The sequence below is a fragment of the Centruroides sculpturatus genome, unplaced genomic scaffold (genome assembly GCF_000671375.1).
Source record: "Centruroides sculpturatus isolate CEXI.00-Female unplaced genomic scaffold, Cexi_2.0 scaffold186, whole genome shotgun sequence".
NCBI classification, from domain to species: Eukaryota; Metazoa; Arthropoda; class Arachnida; order Scorpiones; family Buthidae; genus Centruroides; species Centruroides sculpturatus.
The window spans coordinates 786,269-804,316 of NW_019384354.1; the positions used below are offsets into that span (position 1 = coordinate 786,269).

At 28.6% G+C, this 18,048-nt stretch overlaps 1 protein-coding gene across 3 annotated transcripts in view; it reads right to left on the reverse strand.

The window, feature by feature from the left end:
• The window catches only part of LOC111639278 (palmitoyltransferase ZDHHC15-like), a 76,440-nt gene that overhangs the window by 6,783 nt on the left and 51,609 nt on the right, over window positions 1–18,048 (reverse strand). The window contains exons 10-12 of one of the 3 annotated variants that reach the window (XM_023385116.1): window positions 9,898–9,978; window positions 6,397–6,530; window positions 3,133–3,219 (exon numbers count right to left, since the gene is read on the reverse strand). In XM_023385116.1, the coding sequence (XP_023240884.1) occupies window positions 3,173–3,219; window positions 6,397–6,530; window positions 9,898–9,978 (262 nt within the window). In that variant the 3' untranslated portion in view covers window positions 3,133–3,172. The remainder of the gene's footprint in view (window positions 1–3,132; window positions 3,220–6,396; window positions 6,531–9,897; window positions 9,979–18,048) is intronic. The other 2 variants (XM_023385131.1, XM_023385125.1) reach the window with 2 other exon arrangements.

An 18,048-nucleotide genomic window follows, 5' to 3' on the forward strand; every position in this document is an offset into this window, starting at 1 on the left:
GTATCGTTAAAAATTATTTTTTTATTTTGTACGAACAAAATAAATATATTGAAAAATATAAAAACAATAAAAAATTATACTTCAGAAGTTAATTTAGTATCAAAAACGTAAAATATTTGAGTAACCCAAGACATAGCCAAAGATTGCAGCGCCACAGCACTGACGAAAATTTAAATTTGCTGACTGGAATTCTTTCAGATGATTGACTTTCAGATAATCGACGCTCTACTGTATTTTCCTCTATGGTGCAGAAACTTGGACCTTGAGACAATGAGACATTAAGAGAATAGACACCCTAGAGCTGTAGTTCTCAATCTTTTTGAAGTCGGGGAAAACTAAACTTTGACATTTATTTTCTGCAGAATACTTACATCAGCTTTAAAGCAGGGGTGGCAAAGCTTTTTGAAATCAAGAGTGCACTCAGTCTAGTATGTGACACCATTGGCATTTGCTGATTACATTCCCATACAAAAATTATTTCACATTGTATTGATTTTTCTTTTGCAACAATTTTAAATTGGATATTTGGTTTTGTCACGAAATGCTTGAAGTGGCTTCACGGAGCACCCATGTTCTGTACACCATGGATTGAGAACCATGGCCATAGAGCCAGGCAATGGAGAAGAATAGAGGAAGTCATATGGAGTGATAAGGTGAGAAATGAGAAAGTCCCAAGAAGAGTGCTAAAAAAAAGGAACATATTAGAGACAATAAAGATGCAAAAAGCTAATTGAATGGGACACTTGATTCGAGAGGAAGGCTTATGGAATGATGTTATGGAAGAAATGGTTGCAGGCAAAAAGAAATGTGGAAGAAGAAGAATTAACATAGTGGATGACTTAAAACATTTTTATTTTTACTGCCAGACACAATAGTCCCTGTGATGACAAAGTTCTTTTCAGGGGCACCCATGACAATAAGCATTATTATAAGCAATTTGCACATTTTTTTGAGTTTTATCTCCATTAAAATAGATTATTATTTTGAAGTGATTCTTATACAAAAAATAATTAATTATACACTTTCAGTTGATTTCATGCTTCTTTCAATCAAACTACCATTTGTTTTTAAAATAATATACAGAAATTTTCTCCCAGCATTTCAATTTCGTGTAATAATTTTTTGACACTTGCACGATGCCTTTTTGCATCCCTTCCGGTGCCAAATTGGATGTTAGTGCATAATAAAATCACACATAAGTCGACATGCACATTATTTTGAAATCCATGAAATAGTTCAATAAAAATTTACAGCAACGTTACTTAATAACTGAAATGGCATTTGTTTATTTTCTGGTAGTACTAAAAAATATAAATTCTATTAATAGAATACACTCTAAGATAAAAAAACTATTGATACTATCACTTGAATAATATTAGGATAACATTTAATAATTATCCTAATCATAAACATGTATCATTACTTTAAAAAAAATTAATACAGGTAAGTATTTACATTACTATTAATCTATTTGTAATTTTACTAAAATGTGTTTTGTAATTATTACTGTAACTTTTTTCTATTTCTTAAATTTTAACCCTTAAGTTGGCATAGCAGCAAACAATATGTTACTGTAATGAAAAATATATTGCATTTATTTATTTTTACTCCAAAGTATCCTTAATTTGTAAATAAATAAATTACTGCTAGAATGTTCTGGTATATTATTCTGTAGTATTAGAATATAAACGTCGCTTAACCTGATTTTAAGATTAACGCCAAACGATTGTCGGATTATATTGGGCTATATTATTGCTACTATTAAGAATTAGATGTCAAGTAATTTAGCCTAGTGTTAGGCATTGGTACCATCTCTTGATAAATTTAATAATTAATTTAAAAGGTTCTGGAAAAAAGAATCAGTCAGAAGAAGGATTTAATCTTAAAATCCTGCTTCGGGACTCAAGTCCACAAACTCCCACACCTCACGTGTGGATTCGAATCCTGCTTCGGGCCAATTTTTTTCTTCCAGAACAGTCTAAATTAATTAATAGTAAAATTAATATAGTCCAATGTAATCTGGCAATTGCTTGGCAATATACTTAAATGCAAGATTTTATGTTTAGAATCAAAAATGCTTTGCAAAATTTGGCTTCGTGAAATTACCAGCAATTTATTTACTTACAATTATGATGCCAAATTTCCTAACCTTTCATGATATCTTTAATTTGCATAACTTTTATAGGAATTCATTATTTATCATCACACTTTGTATTTACACTAAAGAGTGATGATAAATAATGAATTCCTATAAAAGTTATATAAAAAATAAAAATTCAAATTCTTTTCATTGTTTTGTATTGTAAATTTCTTTTAGATTAATAATATCTAAAAGGCTGATTTATAGTCCTGTAGAACGGAGCTACAATACTATAATTCACGGCTTTTCTTAAATTGAAGTTCCACTGTTGTTAAATGCCAAACTACACAAAATTCGACACTTTCCCAATCTTGGTTCTATTAGTTTTCATTGTAACATATTTCTTATCTAATTTGGACATTTCATGCAAGATGATAAAGTCTCAATTACACTTCAATTTAATTGCATTACTTTCATTTATTTCCCAGTAAGTTCTGGTCTAGCATATGACTCAATGTTAAACAATATTCAACTTTGAAGTTTAATGCCAAAGAGATGTCATTTTGAGTTAGAAGCTGCACTGATTTTGATTTTAAAATCTTTACTACAGCAGCAGCTAGTGATCTTAAAGCTTTACACTGGAGTTGGACCATAAACCAGTCTTTAGTTTCAATTTGTTTTTGTTTTTAATTTTTAAAGAAAATTTTACAATAATATTTGGAATTTTAGACAGTGTTATTTGACAAACTAAAGTCTAAAATTTTATTTTACAATGATAATATTGTAATTTTTATTGTTAATAAAAATTTTGAAATGAAAAAAAAGGATATAATTATGTGTTTTCATGACTATTAAAATTGGTAATGCTAATAACAAAGTAAACCCAGTTTGTTACACACTAGTTACTTTCAAAGTAATGTTGGCCTTCTTAAGGGTTAATAGAAAATACAGAAAATTTCTAACGTTAAAATTTTGCATATTTTCTAAGAAACTCTTGTTTAAGATAGAACGAATAGAAAATTTAATTATTTAAAAGTAAAATTGTCACATACATGAATTAAGAGAAGAAAGAAACTTGTAAATTAATGATGTTTATTGACTGACAAGTTTGACATCTGATGCAACACTTGATCTTGAAACTGAAAGGAAATGCAAAAGTAAGAAAAAAGGAAGAAAGAAAAGAAAAGAATAAATTATTAAAAAGTATAGCTCATGTAAATTTTTCTATGTGCAATTAAAAAAGGATTTATTTTGAACTAAAAATTATAAATATTTGAATGATTATCACATCATTAAGATAGTCTTTTAACTTTGTTTTAACATATTGAATCACCAGTTCTTCTCATATTGATTTCGGAATTACCTGAGTGTTTTGGGTTTTAATACGTATCTTTAGAATTAAATTCTTCACAGATAAACTTTGAACATAATTTGTTTCAAAGTATAAAATTTATAGCAAATAGTAAAATATTTGAATTTTGCATTCAAAATCAATCAGTGTGTCTGTGTTATGTCTCGACACGTTTTATGCGGCTGCTTTTTAACAACTAACAATTTTAAATAATTTACGCGAATGTTTGAAATAAAATGATGTGACATCAATTACAGGCATAATGCACTTTCTCCTTTTTATATTCTTGATTAAGCACAATAAATTCTGTTTAATTCAAATTCCAAGGGATCCAGGAATAAATTAGATAAATTTTTCGAAGTCTGAATTATCAAAAATGCCTAAAAAAGTAACAATTCAGAAAAACAATGCAACTTTACACAAACAAGAATGATATATTGTATTTTTTCGAATCATCACAGTTAAATAAAAACACCGTAAAATTTCAAATCGAAGCCAACTTATGCTCGATCAATCGAATGCTACCAAATTTATTGAAGCAGAATGAAAATGTTGAGTTCTAGGACGAATGGTTAATATTCCAGAAAAATTTCATTTACGACAACAAACTGCGATATTCAATAAAATTTGACTAACAAAATCAAGTTACCTTTCTCATAGTTATGTAATAAAACATCATTTGTAATGAATAGTAAAGTAACTGTCAGTTGGACTCAAGGTTCAAAACAAACAACGATTCTTAATTTGTATTAAACAATAAAAATAATTTTTATGAATATTTTTTAATAAATATTTACTATTGTACTGTGAACTATGTGAATTAATATATTGTGTTGCACTGATTCTCCACAAAGAAAAGAAAGAAATACGATTCAATATTTATAAAATGTATTCTCGTTTGACTAATCTAACTTTTAAGATTTCGAATTAATTAAAGTAATGTAATGTTAATATCTGTTGAAAATCACAGTACAATCTACTACATTCAAATTAAACAAAATGAAATTATCCAATTTTAAGCCAAATGAAAGTGCATTGCAATAAACAGTAATGTAGATTCGCTTGACATTTACTAGAACTTTATAAACACACAACGTTTGTAGTATCAATGAATCTTTAATTCATTTCTAAATATAAATAGTAGTAGTTTCTTTCAGATCTTTTAAGTTTCAAAGCAATTATGATACCAAACGAAAGCTGGAAGAAATATATATATATATATATATTTTATAAAAACTGACATGGATATATTTTAAGTTAAATTAAAGAAAAAATTGAAAGCTGTATCTTGTGATACTTCAAATAAATTGTAACTTATGTTTTAATCTGTTCCCTAATATACTCTCATCTTTTCTACGAAAAGAAACAACATTTCTGTAAATAGGAGTTGTTTATCTGTGAAACTTTTGTCAAATTTTAATGAATTAAATTAATATTTAATTTATTAAAATTAAATATTAATTTTAATAAATTGATAATGTTTTTATTAATTTAAGCCTTTCTACAGATTTAAAGTTTATAAATATGATAAACTGAATTAGCTACTACAGTTAATTTAATGAAGCAAGCAATGATAGTGGATAAGATTGGAGAAGCACAATTTTTGACCAGATTAATTGACCAGACAAACATTTTGACCAGATTAATGGGCCATCTTTGAGCTGCTGCATCCAAAGATGGTTAATTAATTGGTTCGAGAACATTAGCATCTCTCTGAACTTGCTGCTGATAAAGGTATATCACTTACTTGATTATAAGTCAAAACATCAATTTTTTTTTAAATGCAGGAGGGGGTGAAATACATAATTTCATAAATTTTTCTTGAGTTATAAAAATTTATGAACAATTCTGTTTTATAATACATTCTTTAATTATTGATTTATTATAGACAGGCATACAACTGTCTATTGATGACTTTAATAATTAAATAATAATAAACTTTTTAAAGTTTTATGGTAGAAATGACTTTGCATGAAATTTAAGTATATAATCATACGGTAGTATTCCAGTTTATACTAAGTTATGTAAACGGGCATTTTTTCTGGATTTTTTAAATTAACCAATACATTATTTATATATTAAAATCATCAATGTAATATTTAACAAATTTTTTTAAAATTATAATAATAAATTAGAAACATTCATAGAATATTCATTTATACTTTTTTCTCCAATACAGATTTCTATTATTACTATTATAATTAGTAAATTTATAAAATAAAGTTAAATTTTCTTAAATAAAGAAAAAACACACTTCAAACGGAGTATAAATTATGCAAAAGACAGCAAAATTAAACATTCTAATACAATGATTCTCAACCATCTGAGGCCACAAACACCATTTGTATACTTTTTATTATACAGAGCATTATCGTCAATATATTTCAAAATCAATAAGCAATTTTATTTTTATTTGGTTTTATTTGATTACGGCAACACAACACGTGGGTTATCTATGGAGGGGAAATGCCTCCCAGAGGACATTTAGGACACTATTTTGGTGTTACTAACATGAAAAATCCTGGAAAACTCCAAGTGGCTAGTCTGCTGGCTAGGCAAGAACCCATGACTAACTAGTAGTGTTCAGTGGTTTTACTATATTTATTATTCTCATTAAACAATGAAGCAGTAAATTAATAAACTTTATTCTACTGGTTCAGAAGTGCTATCTAGTACTTTTGTTACTGCTTAACTCTTCATTTCTAGACATATGTAAGAACAATTCTTTTGTTAAAGGAGCACAGGGATAAAAACAATGTTACCTTAAAGATTTCTTATTTTATTTTTATTCTTATATTCCCTTAGCAATAGAAATGTTCTTAAATATTCCTGAACATGAAAGATAAAGCACTAAAGCATTTAGTTTTGCTAATTTCAGTATATTTTATACTCTGTTCAAGTTTGGATATTTTTAAATTCTCTTAAAATTAGGTTTAATGTAAGAAAATAAGTTTTAATTACTTACTTGACAAGTTTTCGTTTAATGCCGTGTCTTCTTCCGATGCGGATGCGCCTTCGCTCCAATGATTTTGAGAATTGAGAAGACCGTTGGTATCTTCTTCCCTTTTACACTGAGGATAAATTATTCCTTCGCCCCTACTAAATATGAATATTTTTTAAAATTAGTGAAAATATAACCTTTATTTACATAATTTATATATTTTAAAATTTTATATATATTTAATTGTAAATAAAGCACTTTATGGAATGTAATATGCAGTGCATTAAGATCATTAACAAAATTTTTCAAACTCTCATCTGATAATTCAGTTCATTTTAATATACAGATCAAATTGCATATCAAAATGCAAGATATTTAATATTATCTAGCATAATCTAATGCTTATAAAATTTCTTAAAGACAGTATTTATTAAACTACTGTTTAGAACCAAAATTATTCTTTAATCAATATCTTCTACCATTCTATGGCATCCTCTTCCACTTGCAACAATTAAAAACAAATGAGGAACGAAATACACTTCTAAATTATAACAATAGTGTCAGGTTCATGCATTATTATTATACTATTTATTGTTTTACAGCTGTAGATTTAGACTTACTCCCACCAAATTTTCATTTTTTTTCATGAAAATGTCTAAAATTAATGTTACAGTTTGCTTCTTTCTTTTATATCTGTTTGCTTTATCATATTTCTTTCTTTCTATTATTCTATCATTTGTAAGTACACAAACAGAAAATCTTGATAAACACACAAATAATAAAGGTCTATGAATTATTTAAACTATAGTTCCATGCATAAGATTTTAAAGTCCATATACGTAGATCTAGAGTGTTACCTCTTTTACTCGTGATACATCTCTATTAAAGTGCAGTATATAACTCTTCTACTTTTACAGAAAATATGTAAGTTGCAAAATGATCATAAATGCTTCTCGCTTTACTTCCAGCTCTCTCTTAAGGACTTAACAATGAAAAATTTTAATAAACAAGAATAAAATTTAAATGATAGAGGGCACAGAGTCTTCTATTTTCTTTTATTCTTTCTTCAATACATCAAAAGATACTTCCTACATAATACTACGAAGTATTTTGCATTGTTAAAACAAAAATTTTATAAACTTGCTTATTGTCAGTGTAAATACAAAAACTATATAAATGACTTATGAAATCTTCATTTATATATTTACCCAGATTTTCTGATTTATATACTTAAATTGTTGATTCGAATTTAAAATTGAGGAGGAGATCTTTCGGGATTCTTATTTAAAACATTGATCCAAAAACAAAGTGTAAGAAATCTCAAAGAAATTAAGTTCCGTTTGACTTCTTAAATACCAAACAGGTTTATATTAATTGTAAATTGTATAGAATCAAATATAACAGAATAATAATATGCTTAATAATCTATTATCTCTAGTCTATCAAAATTACTACTGTTTATTGGAGATCTTCCAATTGTTTGCCATAAGTCCCAAGCTTCCAAAGGTTTTTTGATATATAAAGAGGTATTTAATGGAAGATTTACTTTTAAAAGTAAATAATATTCTATCCAATGGACAATGAAGTTTATTCTAAAGTTTATACTCCCCAATAATGATCCAAAAAGTTTGAAAGTACTAGGATTTATGGCAAACAACTAGAAAGATCTTCAATAAATTATCAAGACTGGAGAATTGAAGTTTTCTCATACAAGTTACTTCTATAAAAACAGAATACAACAACAAAACTTTAATACTACTGCATCATACATCATTAATATATATCCCCAATCTTAATATAATTTGTTTTTTTTTCTGGTACTAATTTACTTATTAAAAAACATTAGCATAACAGAAAAATTGTAAGAAAGCATGCTGACAACAACAACAGCACAAAAAGAACACTGAATGGAAAGATTTTGCAAATTTAGAAAATAAGTCCATTGAAAATATTTTTAAAAATATTTATATATATGACATTAAGTATTTAAATAATGCTTTGACTAGAGCCAAAATTTGATCAACTGTGGAAGAAATTTTGTATTTTCATCATAACTTATTTAAGATATAAATCTTAGATTTCTTCACTGCAGAAATTTATAATTTAGGAAGAAATAGTGTAGAATTGATACATTCTGCTTTATTGAAACACATCATTTCAATCATTTAAACTAAAATGTTTTGGATATTCTGACATCTTGTGACTCCTTAAAAATAAACAAGTGAAACAAGACATCCCAATTTTTAATTTTTCATATTTCTGTCCCATGGACATTAAAGAACCTTTATATAAAATCAAACCCATTGTTGATTTAGCCAGATCCAAAACAGGGGTGGTCAGGTGGCGAGGACAAAGCTTGGCACATCCAGAACACGCGACCAATAAAAAATTCCTGGAATTCTCCGTCCAGATTTGATTCTGAAATCCCCAGAGCGGTAGGCCAATGATTCTACTGCTTCAGTCATTTGACCATAATATAACTTATTTATTTGACGTTAAGATGCTTTGGAATCCGATTGGTTGCCATAACATTGTACAATGTAAATTATGAGAAAAATTAAAATAATAATATTATTATTATTATGAAAGTTTAAGACTGATCTTTCATCCAAAGCAAGTACTCACTCATTCAACATGGATGTTGTATTTCACTCAGATTTTATGAGTTAAGATGCTTTATCTTTAAATTTACAAACTATTAAATGCCATACAGGTAAGTCTTGTTAATATTTAATTTGTATTTGAATATTCTTATTCTTATCTACAGAATACTTTTGAATCATCAATAAAGCAAAATGCACCATGATTAAACAAAAGTTTATTCAAAAGGAGTAGACTTGCAATGCCAAGAGAAATTTCAAATTAATGCAAAAAGAAGTTTTTAAAATAATATAACAATGAACTGCTTTACCGAAGTTTGTTTAATAACAAATTTCTCAAGTACTTTAAGGCAATTGAGCCCGTCATTGGAAGATGCGCCAACAACGGGCTCAATTGTCTGAAAGTACTCGAGAAATTTCTTATTAAAGCAAATGCTAGTAAAAGCAGTTTATTGTTTAGTTTCAAATGTTAGAGTCCATAATAACTAAATGCTCCAAATTTAAGTGTTATTGGCTAGTTAGCAGAAAGTAAAGAACACGGCCAACTCACATCACAGTCTACTTCTTGCAAATAAACTTTTCATTTGATCACCCAGTTTACCGATGCAGCTTAGCTTAGCTTTAATCATATACATAATTATTTGATTTTGGTGATAACTAAATAGAGGAACAGGTCAAAGATTAAAACAGTCCACTACAAACATTTAATCTTATGCAAATAGCAAACATGCTAATTGCTATTCATAATCCCCGTGGCCATCAGAAATAAATATTAAAAAAACATTTTTAAAAATTTATTCTATAAGAGAACACTTTAAATACAAAATAAGAAATAAAAAAACTTTTTAAAAATAAAATATTGAAATGAAATTAAATATTATATTAATTGAATAACTTTTTAAAATGAAAAAAAACTAGTGCTAACCTTGGAGGATCAGTGCTGCCCATGGAGTTGTATGTGCTGCCTGGTTGTGCGCGAGTAGGATAAACGATCCCATCACCCACACTGGTATCGAGAAGGAAAAAGCCATGTCAGAAAGCATTTCTGATGGCCAAGAAATTTAAGCTTTGTTTAAAGCAGTAGACTTAATAAATGAAGAAAATAAGCAGAGAACACGTAACATGTAGAGTAAGATAATTTGGTGATTGTCAAATTTCATTATGTGAGTAAGACAATTTGTGACATTTCTAATTTAGACAATTTAAATGTTTATTCACAAATTTATTAAGAATTAGATAGAAAACTGACTTCAGTAACTTAAATATTTATTTAAAATTGAGATAATGTTCAGAAAACAGGTTTCTCTTCCAGATAATCAAAAGAGATATGAATGTTAACTATTTTAAAACTAGTACCAGATTATAATTAATATATATATATTTTTAATAAAAACACGTACACTGGTGATTCGACATGGTCTTTTGGGCAAAAGATTTCACCAAATATTTTTGCCACACATACAAATATACAAACTATCTGCATCACACGGTAGCCACCGTATATAGACTTACATACACTGCATTCAGATGCCACACCATTCATTTCGCGGTTTTTTCTGTAATGAAACACTGAAGGGTTAAGCTATGTTTATGCAGTGATGAGTATAAGTGTAACTGACGAAATATTGCAAACTGAGTGAACTGATTGTTAACTGCCAATTTAACTTAGTATTCTACAGAAAGGTGAAATAAAAATGGCAGAATCCAAAGAGGCTGGATAACTCGAGATCTATCCGCATTTGAAGCATGCTATATCACGTCACCAGTGTACAAAATTTAATATATTTTTGTTTAAACTTCTAAATAAATTGATGTTATCACATTAACAAGGAGATAACATTCAATATTAATATTCTTCATTAACTAATATTTTATTCTAATAAAAATAAGAATTATTATTTTTATTTATTTAATTCACAAAAGGTAATACTTCAAAGAATAAGACGATGTCTCCCCAAACAAGAACTCCATTATAAACTTGAAAACTAGAAAAGTTCCTAAAAAGTATGCTTAAAATCCAATTTAAAGTGCTTTCCCCTGAAATAAAATATTTTAACTAAACTAGCATACTTGGGATATAACCTCCCCATAGAGAGTTGATGAGAAATTTCTCACACAGACTTCTAGTGAGCACAGCCCAAAAGCATTAGAAATATGTGCAAATAGAATAAGTAAACTCTACGGTATTTCCTATCAGATATTTTCTTAAAAAGTATTCACTCTTAAGCTTTTGCTACTGAAAAAGCAATTTAAATTAAATTTGTTTGAGGAGCTTTCTTAACAAATATGTACAGTACATTTCACAAATCTTGGATGGATTCTATGATGCACGATGACAAAGAGTCCATACTGAATGTAAAGGGTGTTAAAAAGATTAACATAATGTGAAACACATCTTTATTCATATTCTCTTTAAATGTTCCAGAGACTTCTTTGGGTAATGCGCAACTCCTGGCTGAGATCTGTGAAGTGGCCTACACATACTGTAGAGTTAACTCTCGGTATTTGCGAGTTAGGTTCCTCAAAAATCTCGCAAATACCAAACAGGAAGGCCCGTGGGAAAATCGAGTTAGGTTCCCATGGGTCGGGCAATGTCGTCAAGCTAAAGCAGGCCACCATCATAAAAATATTTAAACTTTTGCAGGTGATTCAATAAGCAAGTAATAGCAACTAATGTTTATTTTATTTACTGTATATGCTCAATTATATTAAAACATTAATCTTACTTTTTATGATGATTGTGAAGAGTTTTATAAGTTTTGAAAAACTGAGTTAATGTTACTTGACAGACTTTTTTGTGTGTTCTTCGAGACCACACAAGGGAGCCAGGCTATTTTCAAAGATTGTTTGTTTAAGAGGTGATTGTGCTAGAGAATAGGATCTGGTTCTTGCAACTCTCTGCACAAGCTATCAATAGATACTATATTTTTTTGAATACAGTGGGTGATTGGTTAACAAACATAATCCGTTCCAAAACTTAAGTTTGCTCTCCTAATTGTTTGTTAACCGATTATCGATTTACCATAGGTTTTTAGGAGAATTTGATTAATTCGTTCTGGAGATCCCAAAAAAATAAAAAAATATATACTTCTTTACTATGTTTATTTATATGTAATAATAAAAATACATATATACACAGTCTTGCATTTTTATTAGTCATGTTTTTTCCATTTGTGGGGGTTAAAGAATCTGTTCAATGTTGATTGCTTTTCTCTCTTCAGGATTTTTCAGAAATAATTAATAGCATTGCAATTGTAGAGATCCCCAAGCCTATTAACCTCAACCTGGTTTGGATGCCATTCTATAATCGTTGTTCTGACATCCTCCCACTTCTTGAAAAGATCTTTAATAGTAGATATTGGCATTAATCCTTTTTTTTTTGAAGAAATCATATCTCGCCAAGTTTCTTGGTGTTCTTCATTCAAGAGTTCTTGGCATTCTTCTGTCGTCAGATCCATTTCATGTTCCATTACGAGTTCTTCAATGTTCTTTATTTCTCAGATGTAATTTTTGTTACACCTTTAGCTACTGGAGTCTTCTTGATTATACTGTATCTTTCTTAGATAAGATTGAACTGTGGTCTACTGTACGTGTTCAAGCCATACTGCCCAGCAACATCAAACATCTTCCCACTCTCTACCTTTGCTATTATACTCTCGCCTTTCGAAAATAAAAACTGACGCAAAACTTAATGAGTATCCACCTGACAGTATCGCGAATACTATAAAAGAATTCTTTCTGTCATAAAAATAAAAGGTTGGAATTAAAAGGAAGAGTTTCAAAGTTGGAGAAATACTAGCCAATCAATATATACTGGGTTCAGCATCGATATCAACGTCTCCCACGCTCTGAAAAGTTTTGAATTGTTGCCCAAAGACAAGGTATTCATTATTTTATGTTGCTTCTTCTTGTGTTTGTTCTGTAAGTTATTTGTTGTTGAACATAAAAATCTTTCGCAAAAGTGTTCGTTATCCAATTTGTTCGTTAACCAATCACCCACTAGAAATTGTCATTGGCAGCTTTGGCATTTTCTTCCTGTTCATCATCACCCCCTTTGCTGTCTTGCAAAATTTCTATAGCCATCATTCAGTTGCTTATTTGTGGGTTCTGTAAGCGAGAAACTGTCCTCAAAATCCTCACTGACTTTGCTATCTTCTATATTATCATCGTATATACTCTATTCACATAACTGTGAGATAAGCTTTGTCATATATGATTTGACACAATATACCGTTGACTTCAGTTTGGTAATACAATAGTTACTGTACTACTGTACTTTGCTCAGTTATGTCAAAATAATGTAAAAATTGGAGATAACAGAAAGTATATTTTTTACAAGTAGTGTACAATAATGTAAAGGTAAAAGATTATCACAAGATTTTCTGCATTTAATACCAGAGCTCGTTTACTTAAAGAGAGAAGTAGCAAGTCTTTCAAGAATTGCACCTTATCTAAAAGACTGTGGCAAAACTATTGAATACCGAAGAATAACTATTGCAGTAGCAATTTGTGAACATGCAAATTGTCACGTGGTTGGTCACAACATTTCAATCACAAATAAGTAAACATACAAATACCAAGTCACCTGTACAACTTTTCTTAACTATTTGGTTAATTTTTAGCAACCAATTTCTCGAATAACTAACTTAAGAATTAATTAATTTCACTTGTATCAATTGCAAGATTAGTTAAACGTATTAAATATTAACTTATAAGATTATTTAAGTTTCTCTATTTATTTTTCATTTTTAAAAAACTTTATTTGCGACTAGTATTTTGTTGTTTAATTCAATTAGTCATAATGTTACTTACTATTTTCATTGTTAAAATTTAACTTTCTTTTTAAAGTATATTAAAATAACAGTAATAAATTCTAAATTTTATAAGTTAAAATGTAATATTCATAGCATATCAATATAACTGGATTGGCAAAGTCAAAAGAATTACACATGCAAAGTATTTAAAAGGTTAGAATGCAGCTAACAGAACATAAATAGTAATTAATAGAAATAAAAAGTATGCAAAGTCCCAAACATCTCCACTGTCCGAATTTAACAATTAAAAAAAAGTGTTTAAGGTTAGATTATTATGGCCTTGTTGAAATACAGTATGCCCTCCATATTTACAGGTTTCGCATCTCCAGATTCAACCAATTCCAAAAAATAATAATAATAATAATAATTTCAGAACATGCCAAAAAGTTTATATTTTAAATACTCCATGTGTTACTCTATGCATTTCTCTTTCTGGTCATTAAACAAAAACAATCTGTAAGTGTTGAAAGATAGAAAATGTTATGTTATTGCCAACATATGCTATGAAGTTAGGTGTATGATGGTTGAATCTTTACTGAACATGTAGAAACTTTTTCCTTGTCATTACTCCCTAAACAATACAGTATAACAACTATTTACATTGTATTAGATATTGTAAGTAATCTAATGACGATTTAAAGCAGTGGTTACAAATTGTGGTCCGTGGCCTTAATGATTTATTTTCTAAAAATCAATGTTTCTAACATCTTGCAGAGACTAAGACAGAAAAAATTCAAACTTCTAACTGTTTACGTAATTTGTAAAGGCCTGACAACAAAAGGGTCTTTGTTAGAACATTTTTTTTTAGTTTACGATACATTTTGGTTAACTGAATAGTAAAGAATATGGCCCGCGTCTGATATGTGTGTATTTGACTGGCCCTTTGCAGCGTTTAAGTTTGAGATTCTTTACTTAAAGTATAGAGAAGAATTGCATATAAGATATATATACAAATACAATAATCAAAACATCTAGCAACTTAAAAGTCGCCAGATTTTAAAGGAAATTTGATTATTGTTGTTACAATGACTCACTCAAAGTCAGAACTTATCTTAAAGTTTCTTCCCAACAAAGTATTGCTCGAAGATCTAAGGATGGCGTAATACTTAATATTGTTACTTTCTATTCATACAATATATGCAATTTTATGTAAGGAAGTAAGGAATTTGAACAGATTTTGCAGATTTTGGCATCTGAGAGGTCCTGGAACCAATCTGAAGCACATACTAAAGAATACCAGTATATGATCATGAAATTTTGAATCCTACAATAAGGTTTATTTATTATAGCAGATAATATAATGCATTTAATATATTTGTTTTGAATCTGTGATATCAAAACATTGTAAAATGATTTAAATGACAACAAAATAATCAAATTTAGTATAGTTTCATATGCTACATCAAAATCTTTTTGTGTAAATCAAGGATAATGTGAGCATTGAAAATTGGACATTAATATCGATAATTTTACATTTAGATTTCTTTAATAATAAATTTTATCATAACACAAATAATAAAATTTGCATTCATTTTTTACGATATTTTGAATTTCTTCTTGTCCAAATTTGAGAAATGTTAACGCAAACTCAATTCAAATACAGAGTGTCTGTTTTGTATCTCTGCAGGTCGTACAGCAAAAGATTACCGCTTGACATTCTTAAAACTGTCACAAATCAATTTCGTAGTAATATTGATGGATGTCAATGTTAAGCAACAATATCACATAACCAATTAACAAGAAATATTAGTTCTTATGCAGGAATTGAAAATAGCATTGTCATAATCATCCAAAATTTTATTTGGTCTATTAAATCTGAATTAAGCTGTCCACTGGACAGCTTTATTTAACTGCGTTTTTCTTTACTTTTTCTATTTTGTGCAGATTTAATCCTGTTAAATAATAATAAGTATGTTTTATGATGACAAATCCAATATGGCCAACACAGAATATAAAAACAGAAAGAACACAAAAGTAAAAAAATTTGACATTGGCAACTAAAAGAAGAATATCAACAATTTATGAAGTGAAAAACACTTACGTTTAAAGGCTTTATTATTATTATTATGTGTTGGGTTTAGTGAGTTATACTCGGTACACACCGGTGGCTGTGTACTATGCCGGACCAGAATCAAGGCATAGCAACCAAAACAAAACTAAAATTAAATGTGTGTGTCAGTGTCTGTATTAAGGAATNGGCTAGGTTGATTCCTCACATCTGTTGAGGGCATTGCAGTAGCCATGCTTGGGCCGGCGCTGCTTTCGCCACCGGTAACCAAGGGAGACTGGGGCCTATTTTTCGAACGTGAGCCTCTGCCTAACCCACGAACGCGGACCTTGTTAACCCGGGCGACATCCGAGCCGGTATCATACTTAGATCTGGTTACTACCATAATAATTATCTCCACAGAATGTGGGTGTGTGGTCACTCTTAGCTTCATTTCTCCCCATAGACCTTACTGGCATGGGTGTCCCTACCAGGAGCTTGTGCTCCAGCCTGCATTGCCCTATGGATCTGTAAAACTACTGGGCTCTCCCACCACGACCAGGTGGTGACCACGGGAGAGTTATTATTATTATAATTATTATTATTTTGTCTTGTATTATTAATATTTTACTTTACATTGCATTTAAATTTGATTGAAACCAAAATAAAATATTTTCTAAAATGTCTTATTAAATTAAAAATTCATCTTTAATTATATTCTACAAAGTATTAAACTTAATGTTGTTTTTTATACAAAATAAAATATATGAGAAGAAACTTATTTTTGCCAGGACCAACACTTTTTCTGAGTAGGCAGGTTTTTGTATTATTGACATTGCAAACCAAACAAGTTGTACTTAATGTATGTTAACAGAATGTTTTAATATGGAAAATAAACTTCTTAAACAACAGTTTCGCTTTAATAATTAAATAATGGGTGCCAATAATAATTAACAAATTCTTTAATTCATTAATCAGCTGTTTATATTTACATTTTACTTATACATTGAACTGAATAATAAATTTTTATTCAATATCCAATTAGTCACTAGTTTAGTGTACTTTTAAGCAAGCAATCCTTAATACTGTAATCAATTTTAGCTTTTTGTATGCATATTTTATCAAACATTTTTTAATTTTTAAATATAACTTTACTTTGTTAAAAAATATTTTTTTGACAAATTTTAAACATATCCAGTAAGAATTTATACACATACTCAATGTTTCTAAGTTGGCAATTATCATAAACAAATGTCTTGTAGGTTGCCTGAGATATTCAATATTACTAATCCTTAATGGCGAGAGTCGATATCAAGACAGAGATAAGAAAATGCCACGCATCAGACAATCGACAGAAAGTACACCCACTGGACTTTACCAGAAAAATATAAACTGCTGGACAGAGGTCTGTAATGTTAATTTCTATTTCATTTCAATTAAATCTACATGTCAGTGTATACGTGCCTGTCTACAACAGTCATCAAAAATACATATAACCTCCATAAGCCAGTATTTATTTCTGAATAAATATTCAAAGTGCTTGATGGACGTGGACTAGTTAGCTGATAACTCCAAACTGACTGATCCATTTGAAAAGCAAGAACCCAGTATTGTATAAAATCCAATTCCAAATGCACTATACACAATATTATATTTATGTTATTTGATTATAAAATGTATCATATACTTTATTAAATGTTATCATCATTAAATATTCTCAAAGTTATTCTTTAATTTTGAAATGACAAATATCAAAAAATATGTTACTTTCAATAATTTTGAAATAAAATATCACTTTAATCATCTTGATGATTTAAAAATTACGAGTTTTATTTATTTCATTGCATGGTTTGTCATCTTGCAATGTTATTTTAGTTGAATGGAATAAGAGAAAAGCTAGATTATCTCCACTCTGTTAATGGCAATATTTATGCATGGTAACTGACCATTTCATTAAGATTCACAGATTTTTCCACAAATATCATTTATGCTTTATTTTTATAAACTTTTACAAGTTAAATTTTTAAAAACTTTATATTTAAGGCATGGATATTTTAAATGTCGCAGTCTAAAAAGCATAAACCAAGTCACAAACTAAAACTTCTAAATTTTCACAATATTTTTTACTAATGTTTAATTAAGTAACAAGATTCAATGTTAAAGGTACACAAAGTCATTGTTACCTTGTAAAAATTTTAATAATTGGAATATTTTATTTTTAATTAACAATTACGAAAAACACTAAAGAAAAAATTAACTTTAAGTTTAAAGCTAA